The sequence below is a fragment of the Diplotaxodon limnothrissa genome, linkage group LG8 (genome assembly GCF_057381915.1).
Source record: "Diplotaxodon limnothrissa isolate DT_005_m linkage group LG8, D_limnothrissa_male_GT1.1, whole genome shotgun sequence".
NCBI lineage: Eukaryota > Metazoa > Chordata > Actinopteri > Cichliformes > Cichlidae > Diplotaxodon > Diplotaxodon limnothrissa.
In genome coordinates this window covers 22085996-22102260 of record NC_140603.1, presented here as the reverse complement: position 1 = coordinate 22102260, position 16265 = coordinate 22085996, and the positions used below count along the sequence as shown (strand labels likewise).

The 16265-nt window shown below is 40.8% G+C and overlaps 1 protein-coding gene across 1 annotated transcript in view; it reads left to right on the top strand.

Annotated features, from left to right (window-relative positions):
* Nucleotides 1-13204, top strand: part of adam12a (ADAM metallopeptidase domain 12a) — an 87352-nt gene extending 74148 nt beyond the window's left edge. The window contains exons 13-23 of the mRNA XM_085360882.1: nucleotides 4402-4491; nucleotides 4671-4866; nucleotides 4959-5067; nucleotides 5593-5791; nucleotides 7268-7345; nucleotides 8920-9028; nucleotides 9253-9388; nucleotides 9647-9761; nucleotides 10871-11131; nucleotides 12864-13039; nucleotides 13122-13204. Coding sequence (XP_085217008.1) covers nucleotides 4402-4491; nucleotides 4671-4866; nucleotides 4959-5067; nucleotides 5593-5791; nucleotides 7268-7345; nucleotides 8920-9028; nucleotides 9253-9388; nucleotides 9647-9761; nucleotides 10871-11131; nucleotides 12864-13039; nucleotides 13122-13191 — 1539 coding nt within the window. The 3' untranslated portion in view covers nucleotides 13192-13204. The remainder of the gene's footprint in view (nucleotides 1-4401; nucleotides 4492-4670; nucleotides 4867-4958; nucleotides 5068-5592; nucleotides 5792-7267; nucleotides 7346-8919; nucleotides 9029-9252; nucleotides 9389-9646; nucleotides 9762-10870; nucleotides 11132-12863; nucleotides 13040-13121) is intronic.
* The last annotated feature ends 3061 nt before the right edge of the window (nucleotides 13205-16265 follow it).

Genomic DNA, 16265 nt, shown 5'->3' with positions numbered 1-16265 from the left:
TGCATCACGTGATAGAGCGGCTGTGGCATGCGGGACCTGTCGGTGGTCTGGATAGCATGTGGAGCTTCGCTAGCAACCCGGCATTTCATCTCCGACAAAGTTATCCCCGAGAGAAGTAAAGCGAGTGTGTAAGTCCATCTCTGAATGTTTGTAAAGCATTCCTGCGTTAAGCTTACCAAACATATATGGAGCGACTGCCTCTCGCTCTCCGGCTGCTACTTCAATCATGAAACTGCTTAACGATCAGCTGATCGGCTTTTCTGTCGCGAGTCCGTCTCTCTTGTTTGCTTTTGGCCCACTTTGCACCAGAAAGAGGAAACCAGCGGCTGAACAACAGCAGCACGTTTAAGCTTGATAAGCTGTTGTTAGAATTTATTTAATATTACTTTCTACTCAAGGATCTTTTTCTACGTAGCTGACGGCTGTAACTGTGCAGGGGCGGATCTAGCAAAGTTTAGCCAGGGGGGCCGATAGGGCATGAACAGGGAAAAGGGGCACAAAGACACACTTTTCTTTATTCTCATTTAAAATGTCTAGCTTTTAATAAATAATTATCCGAATCTTACACCCAAAGTTTTAATTTGATGTAAAAGGAATAGAAGTCCATTACTGTATATAGTAACTATTAAGTCTACGGTAATATATATACCCTAGTAAGCTATAGTACTTTTTCCTTTGGGAAGGTACCATCTGTGTAGTCTGCAATTTTGCTGAAGAAAGATGTTGAATCTATTTAATATTTCTTGAAAAATAATTGATTTCTGTGCATTTTTTTCCACACTGCATCAAATTAAGGTTGATTACGTCGATTAAGCATCATGAGGTGGAGCGTGAGGGGTGGTTCCCTATTTTTTATTTATTTATTTTTGTTGTTGCTGGGAGTTGGAACCCTATTAGTTAGGTTGCTTAATATTTACGCTAAGTACTCTTTAAAATACCAGAATAGGGAGGATGGTGTAGGTTTAAGTTTATTAGATTGATCAGTATTGCTGAACTATGAAACATTTTTTTTTGCATACAGGTATAACAGAATAGCTTTAGTGTAGTTGTTGTTTTAAACTTGAGTATGAACTTATACAAAATTCAGCAAGATATTTAAAAAAAAACAGTTTTGTTGATTAAAAAACACTATATCGGATTCATATCGGTATCGGCAGATATCCAAATTTATGATATCGGTATCGGTATCGGACATAAAAAAGTGGTATCGTGCCATCTCTAGCGCTAACATAAGCTCCGCTGACCTGAGCCAGCAACAATAATAAAGCTCTCCACAAAACTGAGCAGAGTCATGCCAACTCAGGCCAGATCAGAGTTCTCAGCCAGCACCCCTCTCCGCCATTAAAAAGCCTCATTAAAAACTCTGGGTCCTGCTCCTCACAATCACTGGCTACTTCTTTTCAGCGTGACTTCTCTGCCTCTTTTTGGCCCCAGGGACCATGGGAAAGGCCCTTAATGGTTTTCAGACTGAAAGAAGTTTTGGAAGGCCCATCATATCAGCTGTGTCCCCTGCCAGCTCCATCCATCCACTTCCTCCCAACTCTTGCAGCATATTCAGACTATAATGGCAAAAGGAAAAGAGCTGACCCTCGGGGGTCCAGACAACCTGCATGAGATCATATATGCACAAGCACACACACACACACACACACACACACACACACACACACACACAGTGCATATCGTATATTCTGAGTCTTGATTGAATTCTTGCTTCCATGTGTATTGGAAAGCAGTGTTACTGATTGGTGCGGTGCATGGGTCACGATAGAGGCTAACAGGAAACAGATGGTGCTCAACAGTGAGATGGGAAATGTTATTGTAGATCTGCCCTCTCTCTCTCTCCCTCCAAAATGCCTCTGGATGCTATCTAAGTGACCTAAACCAACCAGAGCAATGAAATAAGTGATGGCATGCTGAGTGACAAAAATGTAAACAGAGCATGTCAGTCATCGTATCGCACCTGCTCTATTTCAGATAAATGGAATGGAATCTATAGCTGCCCCTAAAAGTGCGTGATTAAAATATTTTTTTAAATTAATGCACTGATTGGGAACAGTCCCCTCTTTTTTTTTCATCAGCCTCCACATCTGCACCTGGAACGTTCTTGGGAAACTGGACAAAGTTGGAGATGCCTGTAAATTTATAACCATAGTTTAAAAAAAAGGGCATATTTGTATGCTGAGCTTAAACCTCCTTTTGGCAAAGGCTTTTTCAAAAGCTCACAAAATCGTTTTAAATTCGTATTAAAGTGAGGTTATATTTCCACAACGCTTTGATCTATCGCAACCATGCCACAGATGTTTTCTAGTCCATCCATCCATCCATCCATCCATCCATCAATTTTCTGCTTTATGTCTGGGGTGGACACCCTTATTTCTCTGTCCCTGGCCAGCACCTGCAGCTTTTCCAGGGGAGCACTAATAGGTTTAATATCTCTGATATATCCTGGGTCTGCCCTACACCTCATGTTCAGGATGTTTTACAGTCTTCACCGAAATGCCTCAGCCTCACAAAAGTTGTCAAATGGAGTTTAATTTTTCTAAACCATAATCGTTATTGCTAAAAGTATTAACTCACCCATCCAAATCATTGAATCGAGGTGTTCCAATCTTTTCCATGGCCACAGGTGTATAAAATCAAGTACCTAGGCAGGTACTCTCTCAGGCGCTCAGTGAATTCCAGCATGGCACCATGATAGGATGCCACCTGTGCAACAAGTCCAGGTGTGAAATGTGCTCACTACTAAATATCCACAGTCAACTAATAGTGGAATTATAACAAAGTGGAAGTGACAGGGAATGACAGCAACTCAGGCATAAAACGGTAAGCCAAGTAAAGTCACAAAGCGGGGTCAGTGGATGCTGAGGCTAATAGTGCGCAACTTTCTACAGAGTTAATAGCTACAGACCTCCAAACTTCCCGTGGCCTTCAGATTAACTCAAGAACAGTGTAGTGTGGGAACAGTTTGGGGACAGCCCCTTCCTGTTCCAACATGACCGTGCACTAGTGCACAAAGCAAACGTCCATAGCGACATGGATGAGGAAGTTTGGTGTGGAAGAACTTGACTGGCCTGCACAGAGTCCTGACTTCAATCCAAAAGAACAGCTTTGGGATGAAATAGAGGAGAGGCTTTTAGAGGAATGGTCAAAAATTCACACGAACACACTCCTAAACATTGTGGAAAGACAAGCCTTCCCAGAAGAGTTAAGGCTGCTATAGATTCCTTGCAGAAGTGCTTGGCTTATCAATACTAAATATGTACCTGATTGTTTGTTTGTTTTTTACTCAAGCTAAAAAGTGAGCAGTTTGGAATGTTGATTGCTGAAGTTTCACTTAAATATTCCAAATAGTTGTATATAAATTAAGATAACCTTTGCCTATTTAAATTATCGAGCCAGTTTAGTAAGCAAAGTAATTACTGTAGATTGCTTACATTTGTATTCAGAAGAATTGCATCTGAAAATACGAAGAATACCTGAGTGAGCCTTATATCATAGCAGCAGAGTGTGGGTTAAGTTTTTGATTGCTATTGTCACACCTGCCTGAACTGAAGTGGAGTTATTAGCTGTGGAAGTGTTGTGCAAATCAGTCTTTTACAATTTGCTTGTAAAGTAGCATCGTCTGTGTTTATATAATCTAAAGTTTCATTCATTTAAACTTACGTCTTTCTTTGTTATCTTCTCAGACATTGTCTTAGTTGGATTCTTGAGCGTTATGCTAACTTAAAAAAGTATTTTGGCACTTGCTTGTTTATTTAGGGTTTCTGCAGGGTGTGTCCTTTTCTTTTCTCAGGGAATGGGGCGATTGTGGCTCAAGAGTTGGGAGTTCGCCTTGTAATTGGAAGGTTGCCGGTTCGAGCCCCGGCTTGGACAGTCTCGGTCGTTGTGTCCTTGGGCAAGACACTTCACCCGTTGCCTACTGGTGGTGGTCAGAGGGCCCGGTGGTGCCAGTGTCCGGCAGCCTCGCCTCTGTCAGTGCGCCCCAGGGTGGCTGTGGCTACAATGTAGCTTGCCATCACCAGTGTGTGAATGGGTGGCTGACTGGTTGTGTAAAGCGCTTTGGGGTCCTTAGGGACTAGTAAAAGCGCTATACAATACCATTCTCTCCTGTTCATTTTACTATTGAGTTCAACATGGTTTCTGGGGTCTGAAAAAATCCTGTCAGATGTTTTTCGAAACCTAGAAACTGCTGTTTCCTTTCTTCACTCAGGTTTTTTTAGTTGCTACGTTACACAGTCCTGCTAGGGCTGCATCCCCTCTGATAACAAAATTTGAGTTTTTGCTCTGGGGTGAAATATGATCTCTTTGTGCTGAGTTAATTCTTCTTCACTTTTGTTCCCTCTTATTTACTTTTCCTTTCTCTGCTTGTCTTCTTTTACTATTCTTTTCCATCGGAAGGAATGTATGAATCCCTGCTGCAATGCCACCACCTGCACTCTGAAAGGAGATGCTGTTTGTGCACATGGACAGTGCTGCCAGGACTGTCAGGTAATATGTGTTATAGTATTTCAGTACAAAGTATTTTTACAGACATCTTACAAAAAAGTTATTTTCTCTGATTAACTTGATTTGACATCCTTTAATCCGATGTAGTAGAAATGTGTTTTTTGGCGTAATTCACATTTCTCTGGGCTTCACTGTGGGTCTTTGTCTTTGTTGTCGTGTAGCTGAAGCCATCAGGCACACTGTGCCGTGAATCCAGCAACTCTTGTGATCTGCCTGAGTTTTGCACCGGTACCAGTCCTCACTGTCCCTCCAACGTCTACCTTCATGATGGCCATGGCTGCCACAACGTGGACGGCTACTGTTATAATGGCATTTGTCAGACTCATGAACAGCAGTGCATAACACTGTGGGGCCACGGTACGTGAAAAATCCCCCTTGCTGCGTCACACTCAACAGTTCAACAATTGTTGCGATTTTTTTTCTTTTTATGTGTTTAATGCATCTTGCAGGAGCCAAGCCAGCTCCAGGCATCTGCTTTGAAAGGGTCAACTCAGCAGGAGACCCTTATGGCAACTGTGGCAAGGACACAAAAGGCTCCTTTGCCAAATGTGAAGTGCGGTAAGTCCTGATGTCGCCATAGAAACTAGTGAATGTATTCAATAGCATGTGATTTATGGAATGCAGTTAGGAACATAAAGCATATTGTACCTATTTCATAAAAAATGCATATACCTCATTGAAATAGGAGCACTTTTTCAATGCTAGGCACCACTCTGTGTGACTGAATGAGGCTGACACAGTTTTCTCAGTAGTTAAGAAAAATAAAGCAAAAATGCCAGATTGGTGTCTCAGTTTTATGAAGCTTTTTTCCCCCCAAGTAGCGGATCCATTAGATGATAGAAAATAATCATTAGTTGGAGTCCTAATTGAGGGTTGCAGAGTCATTTGATGTAATGCAACAAGTTCTGTCTCTAAAATCTCAGTTGTGATCTGGAAACGGCGTAAACGAGCTGCCTGTTCTTCAGTTTCTTTAATTGGACAGAAGGAGAAAGATGAAAATGAAAATAAAGCTCCTCGTATCCACAAAACAGTGACATGTAATTTAATTATTGTATTGTTATTCCCCTTGGTGTTTGTTTACAGAGATGCAAAATGTGGCAAAATCCAGTGTCAAGGAGGAGCTAATCGCCCAGTAATTGGCACCAACGCTGTTTCAATTGAAACCAACATACCCCTTCAGGAAGGGGGAAGAATACTGTGCCGAGGTACGCATGTCTACTTGGGTGATGACATGCCTGATCCTGGCTTGGTCCTGACAGGAACCAAGTGTGGAGATGAAATGGTGAGAGCTAAGGCTTGTGCTTTCAGTCTCATTACATTTATCAGTTATGATTAAGTAGATGTTGCTATTTCTATGAGCAGTTCATGAAAGATGCCTATTGTGCTTTTCATATCTTCTATCATATATACTGTTACAACAATGGATCCTCATGTTTAATAATGAGGTCAGCATATGTGCAGATAATCCCTATGGGCCAACATTTCAGACTTCTGAAGGCTCTAAAAGATTAGTTTCAAACAGGTTGTCTACTCTCATCTCAAGGGCACAGCACTCCCACCTACCTGCAGTTCAGACCTTCTGTTTGTGAGGACCAGTCAATCAGAAGAATGTAGCCTATATAAAGGGGGAATGGAGCTTAAATGGCTTGCTTTATCCAGTGAAAGAACTGGTAGATCTTTTAATGAACAGTTATAAATGAAAGAGAGGGTGATTTTCTTTTATATTAAACATCATCATTGTAATCAAGAAATGAAATAACATCAAATCAAACCACTGAATGTGAAAAACGGTTGGTCCACTGTCCTAAAAATGTATGCGTTAAGGTACATACCAAAAAAGGAAAAGGAGAAGTGCTTATTAACTTCCAGTCAGGGTGGAGAACTCCATCCAACATAAACATGCTGTGAAAAAAGCACAAAAGACATACATGGAAAAAGGTTACCAAAATAAAACAGGAAGTGGCTTGTAGTAAAACACAGGAAGCACACTGAATCTGCGTCCCAATTCTTTGGATGTATAATTCGGAAGAGTGCCTAGATAGGTTGCAGTCCCTGATTTGGGTTGTAACTACAGACAGAGACAAAAACAGAGAAAACGTGGTTCAAAATCATAACAACAAAAACAAATATGAAAGTAATAGCACCAATGCTAATCTGTAAGTCGATATAAACACAAAACTTATTGCTGAGAAATAAGAGTGGAGAAGGGGTGGAGTGAAAGGCCATGACTAAGATGTTTTGAGGAGTTCTTTAAGCCGTGTCCTTTTGTCATTTCAGACTTGCACTGGCTCAGACTCTTAACTGACTTAACATTATTCAGTCTATTTGGCATCTCCTAGTGTTCATCAATCTAGCCATTGGTCATTTCGCTGACACAGTTAGTCCATTTAGTCTAATTTAGCTCTCTATGAGCCTCGACTCTTAAGGAGGATCTACCCTCCGCCCTCATCTGCAAAGACATTACATTCTGTGCCCGCTGCTGCCAAGCTCATCTTCACATTCTGCTGTGCTATACTCTCTTTGTTTCTGGTGCCTTTAAGGAGACATATAATACATTTCTGATACATTCCCGTCAGTGGTGACATCGTTTTATTTCATGCTATACTGATTTACCGCTGAAGTGCCTGTCAGAAGCAAATTAAAAGAAAGGGCATAGCGCCTCTATCTGTTTTTACCTTAAAAATGAAAGGGTTTGGAAATTTACTGACATTGTTTTTGAGCTCACACTGTTGATTTTTTGTGTCGTTTTCTGCTTCAGATGTGTTTGAATCGTCAGTGCCAGAACGTCAGTGTTTTCGGTGTGCACGATTGTTCGGCCAAGTGCAGCGGTCGAGGGGTGAGTACAGTACGTTTCATCCTGTTTCGCTGTTTGAAAAAAAACAATGTGATAGTTGTCAATCCTAAAACAAACCGTATTCCGTCTTCACATCAGCTCGTTTGGGCTGTAATGTGTTCAGAATGTCCAGTACACACTGGCTAGAGAGCCATTACACTGCCTTGCAATCAATCACTCTGAATGCTGAAAGGTTCAATCAATTAGACATAATGATTTCATTTCTGTTCTGCGTAAAGGGTCATTCATCATACCATCAGGCAGTCTTCCTTGTCCCGAAAAATCTGTTGAAATCTGAAGGCCAAACCCTCGGAGCAATGACACACAGTCTGACTTTGAGCTGGGGAAAATAGAGATTAGATTTTTCTTAAATGCCACCCATCAAATGTCTACGGGTGGTCCTGTTAGAGATGAAATGTATGGCTTTGTAGTATTAAATTTCCTGGTGAAGCCCAGAGGCTTTGGCTGTGACTGTGACTGTTTAAGTTGCTCTTTCATCAAATGCATACAGACGAAAGAATTGCGACTGTCTGTTAAAGTGAAACGTGTCCGGGTGTTATACAGTGATATTTGTGGCTATGAAATTTTAAGGAATGTTTTACTTGCTGAAATAAAAAGAGACAGGGCACCTCTGCATGTACAGATTAGATCAAGATGTTGCCTTGGAGAGAGGCCCTCACCTGTTCCATATTACTCAGATAGGGAATCCTCTTAGACTTCACCATTCCTGCACGACAGGAAGAGGGAGAGAGAGATTATAAAAATGTGGTTTAAGAGAAAGGGTCTGCTCTGAATTTTATACCAGACATTTTTGCTACGCGGAGCCTAGCAGGGCTGGCTGTTGGTCGATTCTGTCTGCTTCATGCGGCACATAAAGAATGGAAATGATTTTATCATCTGTTCATTCATCAGTTTTCGACTGCTTATTTGGGTCATGGGTGTAGGAGGGCATCGGTTTTAGCAGATCTGCCCAGACTTCCCTCTGCCTGGCCATTACCTGCAGTTCTTTCAGTAGGCATTGCCAAGCCAGCAGAGAGATGTAATCTCTCCAGTGTGTCCCGAATCTCCACGAAACACTTCACCTAGGAGATGTCTAGAAGGCATCTTAGATAAATGCCCAGACCTCTTCAGCTGGGTAATTTTAATGCAGAGGAACAGCAGTTCTACTTTGAGCCCCTCCCGAACGACTGAGCTCCTTACCCTATCTCTTAAGGGCGAGCTCAGACACCCTTCAGAGGAAGCTTATTTCTGCCACTTTATATCTCAAGCAAAAATCCCACATTTACTTATTCTATCGTATTAAATTTGAGAAATTGTTACTTTGCTGTAAAGTAAATGAAAATTTACTACTTCTTTTTTCGGCAACTCAATTTCTAATTTCTGAGATTTTTTTTTAACATTGAGAAATTTACTATGATATTGTATTGAATCACTCTGCATCCCTTTGCATAAACATAACTCATTTGTAACCTATTAAATTTAAGCAGCATAATAAATGTATGGAGTGTAAAAGGTGTTAAAAATAGGGGGGCGCTTGGTCTCATATAATAGTTAACTGTCCTTTTAATATACTGTAGGTGTGCAATAACAACAAGAACTGTCACTGTGAGGCTCACTGGGCGCCTCCCTTCTGTGACAAGGCAGGTTTCGGTGGGAGTGTGGACAGTGGTCCGATCAGGCAAGCAGGTAAGTCAGTAGCTGTTACACCACAGGAGTGATTTATTACATTTCAGGTCATTAAATTTAAAGGTTTTCAGAGTGTCATTTTTCAGCATTTTTACCATAATATACAATAAATTGTGGACTTATGTTTAGACACAAACTCCATGTGAGAAATCCTGAAATTCTGAAGTAATAATGGAATAAACTTGGAGAATACTCCCAAAACTTTTGTGTGTGTTTCTGAGCAGACAATGGGAATCTGACAGTGGGCATTCTGGTAGCTCTACTCGTCGTCCTGGGTGCCGGTCTGACCATGTGCATCAAGAGAAAAACTCTACTGAGACTTCTATTTACAAGCAAAAAAAATCCAATAGAGAAGATCAGGTGTGTTTTCAGCCCGTAATAGTGGAATGATTTCTAGATATAATGCATCTTTTTTGTAACAGATCAAGGTCCGTAAATGAAAACAACAGGTGCCATTGAGCGGGCGAGTCTTTATGATTGGTCACACTGTGAATCCAATTACAGTGGTGAATTTACTTTTGATTGCACAGTTTAAATTATATTACTATTGTAACTGGTGTATGATTAATATAATAAAGTATTTAATTACAGATATATAATTTCTCCTTTATATTACAGATCAGTAAGCGCCGCAATCAGTGGACCAACAGCTCCTAACCAGCCTCCATCAGCAAGCTTAACCTCTCCATCCCGACCGGCACCGCCTCTGCCTCACAGTGCCACCATCTTCAAGGTCACTAGATTGCACACATCTGCTTTTGACCGGCCGATCGCATACACACCAATAGATGTGGCTCTGACAAATGGAGGATCAGCAATAGATTATCCTTGCTGTTTTATTTTTCCTGGAATGCCGCAGCTGTTTCGACAGCGCACATCATTCTCAACTAGATTGACGTGCTGTTTTCACACAAATGGCAGCTCATTCAAATCCAATTAAATCATCCTTTTCCATATGGACTTGTAGAGGAGGTTGTGATAATGGAGTCTGTGGCGAGCAGCATGTTCAGGCACTCTAATACATTTCATGTCATTAACAGCTGTCTGTTAAGAGAGAAACTGATTCATCTGCACATGAAGAATGTTGATGCAGCTGCTTAGTTGACTTCTAAAGCCATCTTGTTGCTCGTAATTGCAAGGCAGAAACCGCATTTTGCTGTACTTGTGTGCCTACATCGCTGTATGCCTTTACCTCCCCCCCTACATTATTGCCCTGACTTAGTTTGTAATGGGAAGTGACCCGTGATCGATCGAGTTAGGGGCTGCTGAAGGATAAGAGAAACTGTGTCAGAAGAGCCTTTTGTGTTGCAGGGTGGCACACAAGTGGAGTAAGCTGTTGTGCATTACCATGAGATTGGTGTTTTCAGTTAGTGGCATGTGGTTTTCATTTGGGGTCAACGGTAAAAAGAGAGAGGATGTAAGGCTGTTTGATGTAGGCACAGAGCAGGTGAGGTCATTTTCCAGTTGTTGGGAGCTGCATTAAACTGCCGCCTGAATGCATGTGTGCCTGCCTTTGTATGTCTTATATTGTGTTTAAGCTGTGCACATCTGGACAGGTTTAAATATCAAGCAAGACTCATATTTTGGCTCTTTAGCTGTGTTCATCTTTTAAGAAGCCCAAGCGAGTGCTCATGGGATAGTCGTGGTCTTTTCCCTTTACGAAGTCACCTGATGTCGACTCGGGGGAATAGAGAGCAACTAAGTGGGAGTGTTTGATTTATGTATCTTTGAAAGCATCAGGAAGGACAGCAGAGGAAGACGAGGAGATTATCATGATTGTTTCTGATAGGAAGCAGACGGTTTCTCTTCTGACAAACTCTTTCAACTTTAATCTCTCTGTAGCCTCCTCACCGAGGGCCAGAGGCGGGGCTCCCACCGGCCCCCTTCCCTCCCCACAGCCTGCATAGACTGCCCCAGTGCCCTCCAGTTCACCTTAGCCACCCAGTCCCTCTTTCCCTTACCGTGTCCCTCTCCCCTGGCCCTGGGCAACCGAGACCCCCAGTCCCTCCTCCTCACCGAGCCCCTCCACCTCACATCCACGTCGCACCCAGAGGGGCGTCATTTCACAGTGCATCACACCACAACTCTTGCAGGATGGTCATGGTGAGTGAATTTCCTGTTTCCTCAGTTGGAAACATTTTATTCGATGATGTTACTTACTGTAATTTCGCCACCGCTGTGTCTGGGGAGCTTTTACTCGCTACCCAGGCCTGTAATACCCAACCGGGGAAATGATGATGTTCGATGCACTTTCAAATTGCTGTTTTTTGATGTCGACTGTTTTCATGGTTCTTTCGTGTGCTATAAAAGCAGAGGCATCTTGACAGTTATGCACAGTCACATAAAATAACGAGGTTAGCCCAGGAGCTAGCGCCATCCAAGCAAAGCTTGAGCTCTACAACAAAAACCACAACATAAATAATAAAAATGGAGCCAGACTCACAGGAGGGGAGCGTGTGAGGGCAGCAACTGCAAGGAGCAAGTATGTACAAATATCACAGGGTGGCAAACTTATTGCCACTGTTATTGCATGGGCTTTAGTTATGGCATTGCAGGGTTTCAAAACTGAGAGGAACAGAAAGCCAAATAGTAATTCTTATTTGACTTTAAACTGATTTGATTTGTACTCTTGGAGGTACTCAAGCCCAAAGAGACAGAAGTAAAAAGAGCCAATCTAAATGATTTGAGTGTTTGAGTGTTGTTAAAAAGACAGAAACTGATTGGAGATCATTGGTGCACGATTCTTTCAGGCTCAGATGAACAAGGTTGGATCTCAGACAAAAATTGTCGGCATTCATTTCCAGCCTTGGCTGCTTTTATGTTTCGGTTCTGTAACATTGAATATTATCGAAAACGTTTGCAAATGTCACCTTTGCCTGTGGAAAAAGCATAAAGGTCATCCATTGTTACTAATTGATCAAGAAAACTGAACATAATTGAACCCCAGCGACCCCAGGAATACTGCCGAATTTCTTTTTTTGCATTAAATATCTATAATGTATTTATGTTGAAACTACCATATACATAAAAAACAAATAACAACGTGAGAAAACAAAGATTTAATCATATAACAAATGTCTTCCAGGTGACAGTTACAATAGGTGACAAATGCTGTGTATTGCACAAGATGCCAGAAAAAACACACAGAGACACAAAGCACAATACAGCGTGCATGATAACATCTTCTAAAAAGCAGATTGATAATATATAGTATTGACTGCTGGAGAATTTTTAAAAAGCACCCGTCGATTTCATAAAAGCTCATACACCTGTTCAAAATGTGGCGTACAGAAGCTCTTGGCTGTTTTTACTTTAAGAAGTAGGCCCTCTCAGCTGCTCCTATTAAATGGCAAAGTGATTCCTGTTGGCAGCAGGCTTCATCAACTGTATCTTTAGCAGCTGTTTGGCAGCTCCAGGATGTTAACAAAGAACATAAGTCATGAGTGAAATCTCTCTGCTGCGGGCTTTGAAGCACTGTTAAATGTGAGAGCTCCACCTGAGGAAGTGAGCGGGGTTTTAGACAAACTGTTTTGTGGGTGTGTGAGGTCTGAGGTTCATCCCTGTTGATCCTTTCTCTCTGTGGTGTTTGTGGAAATGTCTCCTTAGCCCAGGAGAAGAGTAGGGAATGAATCATGATCTCTGTATTCTAGAGAAGATTTAAACAGCATGATAGTTTTCCTGTTATTAGTTGGTTAGAGAAGACAGCGTCGGCGCCTCAAAGAGAAGCTCAAAGAAAAGCTCAAAGAAAAGCAGGCATTGGCTATAGTTATCTGACTGTTAGTGCCACCTGGTGGTGAGTTTCCATCATTATTTAAAAGTGTCTGTCCTTTAATAGGAATTGGAGAAGCCCAGTCCTCCTCAGAAACCTCTACCTGCTGATCCAAGGGGGTCTCGACTGGTGCGAAGTCCCTCTGTTCAGCAGAGCCAAACCGCAGGCCAAGGACCTCCTAGTGTCTGTGGCCCTGTGCCTGCCGTACCCAGACCTCCACGTCCTATCCCACACCTCAACAGGTGGGTTCAAACCTTACCTGGATATATTTAACTCGCTGAAACATTTTTTTTACTTTTTTCCCCCACTTTTCTCTTCCTCTAGGCCGAGTCCCAAGCACCCCCCAACACTACCAAAGCCTTGCATTATTGCCAACGTCAAATACAGCAGCTGAGATTTTGGCCAGAAGGGACATTGTTATGATAAGACTGAAAAGATTTGCACTATGAAAACTCTGAAAAACCTTAAAAAGGTGGTGGCTTCTCTGAGTTTTGAATCAGGAGACCTGCCGTGTCCCTTTTGGTGCTCTGTCTCTGAATGGTGCTACGAGTCTGAGCTCAGGTACATGTAAAGTATTTATATTCAGTATTTATTGCCACGCAGTGCACTGTGCCAGACACTTTTAAGACATGGTAGCAACTTTGAATTTTGAATTACTTGTTTTCGTTTCGCGCCTTCACATCAGCCGACGTTTATGAAGGAGAGCGATCTGTGAAATTGTGCCAACGGAGACGCTTTTGTGGAATGTGTTTAAATGAAGGGAACCCTTTACATTGTGGTTTTGTTTTGCGTCATAAGTGAAGAATTTCAAAAGAGTTGTGCAATGATAGATGGGAGCATCAAACAACATTTGTAGTATTTTTTTTTTTTAATCCACTGGGGTTTTCTTGAAGGGTAACGCTCTGCATAGCAACTTTGGGCCATCTGACAAGGCTTGAAACAACTGCAGCAAAGGAGATTGTGATATTAATACAACAGATCTTTGATGCGTTCTGCAATCAAGAAGACGGGTCGTTTCTTGGCTCAAAAATGAAATCCAGGCCTGTTCCTTTTTCTTCGTTATTTTTATCACGGAAAGGTAACAAATTCAACTGTGAAATGTCACTGATTTGCCATTTCCTTTTCATTTGCAAGGCCCAATATGCACTCTTGAGGGATCCGGGTACAGAGATCTAAAATGAGCCAAGATCAAGAAAGTATCCCTCAGAAAGAGTAAACCTATCTGAAATATTTGCTTTGCTAAAGGTCATGTGTGTTTTTAATTTTTTTTCCCTTCTATGCTTGCTGCACCAAGGACTAGATTAAATCATGGAATCACTGATGACTTGCTTAAAGGTGTTCCTCGCATGTAAACAGCCAAAGTCTGGCTGCAGTGTTCATATGTGCATTTTAAGTCATGTTTTTATCTAACTGGAAAGGACAGTTTTACTTGATAAGAAAACATTTTTAGATTTCATTCTGCCACAGAAATGATGTTTAATGGTTACTCAGTATATGCTGACTCACTCAAGTGTATCTGGGCTTCTGTTCATTTTTTAGTTTTCCTTTTTTTTTTTTTTAACATTTCTACTTTACATATTTTAGATAATCTTTTAAAAAATGAACACTGTTTTATCATTTTGGTTTACTTAATGTTTTTGCTGGATTGCAGTGCTTCATATATAAATACATATATACATCCACAATGAGCAACATTTCCTTTGAGCACCGCTGTTGTTCACAAATATGTCTGCTAAAAACTGATATGGATAGAATTTTGTTACTTTTGATACTCTTTATAATAATGCACTAGTTTTACATGCATTGCTTTATTTACTTTGCTTTTTCAATGCTGTCTGTCTATGCCTAATAGAGACCTGTTTGTATGCTACATTGTATGTTCTTTGTATGTTGTGTTACAGGTGAGCACATTTTTTTTCATGGAGAATTTTTGTTAAGGATTGTTCTTTAAGGCATCATATGTAAAACAAAAACAAAAAAACACTTAAAGTGTCTGTGTCTGATCATGGTATTTTAAACAATCAGTATTAGTAAACCTGTTTTTTACACTGAAAACATTTGTTATTGACTTTTTATGCTTTTTTTATTACATTCACAGAAACACAGGCGACACTTGAACTCATCAATTAAAGATTCAAAACTGAAAAAAACAATGACATGTTCATTCCACAAGCCTGAGCCAGTGTAAATACAAAAAGATTTCATCCAGCTTCACATTTCAAAACCTCAGTGTCAGAACCCTCTGGCACTTTTTATGCTTAATAAACCAATTTTAAATTACATTTCAAATAATAAACATTATAATAAGGGTGATCTAACATTTTAGAGCAGCATTTATTTTCAGAAAAGTCTAAGGCTTCATACTTGCTGTAAAAGCTTATCTCATTTTAATGCTGTGAGCCTTTTTCTTAAAGCAATTTGACAAGGTCTCCATAGGGGATAGAAATAAGGCTTAAATCAATAGAACTGCTTACTATCAGGATTCGCTTGCAGTGATGTGGTGGAGTTAAGTGGTTGTGTGTAATTAAAAGGATACTGAAAGGAAACTTTGGGGAGGAAATCTCTTGTTGATAAGAAATTGAGGCCGCGCGCTAACGAAGACAAATGTTTCTGATGAGCTTTTGAAATCAGCCTCAGCCAGCATTTTCTAATTAGTCACATTTTATTTGTCAGTGGGTGAGACGTAGTGTCACCTCAGTGAAGTGTCTAAACATTGGGTTTAAAAGCTTTAAATAATGATCAAAATTACTGACATATCTGTTTTTGGCTGCTCTCAGGAGCTTTAGCTCTATTTTTTACAGATTTGCTGTTTATCAGGAGCTGAAATAGTTTCATTTATTACTCTGATAAAGGTAAGGTGATTTGTAAATGAACGCCAATTATGTAAGAATATAATTGTAACATTAAATAAAGTTAAAAATGGAATTCCAGCTAACATTTAAATATAAAAACAATAATAATCATCTATATACAGCCTGCTGACTACTGCTGAAATTCTAATACACTTTAATGAGCTTGTACCTTTCAACGTTACATGAAAAGATATTTTTAGAGATATTGTTACTGGTGGCAACAACGACGCCATAAGTGTCCTCACTGCTTTACACGTGATTTCATGATAATATGCAGGCGATTATGACAGTCTCTCGGACGTGCTTATTGGTGCATGTGAAGCTCTACGCAAATCAAAACACGTGTGAAACCACGCTGAGATGAAATTACGCACCGATGGACATTGCGCGCACCAAGCTCCAAAGTGGACAGCTGCGAACTTTGAACAGCTTTAAGTAAAACATTAAAAACAAAAGCCTCAGCAAAAGGATTCTCTCACCTTGTACTCCGTCCAAATACGCGAACATAGCGTGGGATTTTTGTTTTTTTAAACGCCAGATGGAAAGGCACGCAGTCTGTTTTTCTATGCTTCCGATTTGAGAAGAATGGACCTGTAGTTGGAGTGGAAGAAGAAAA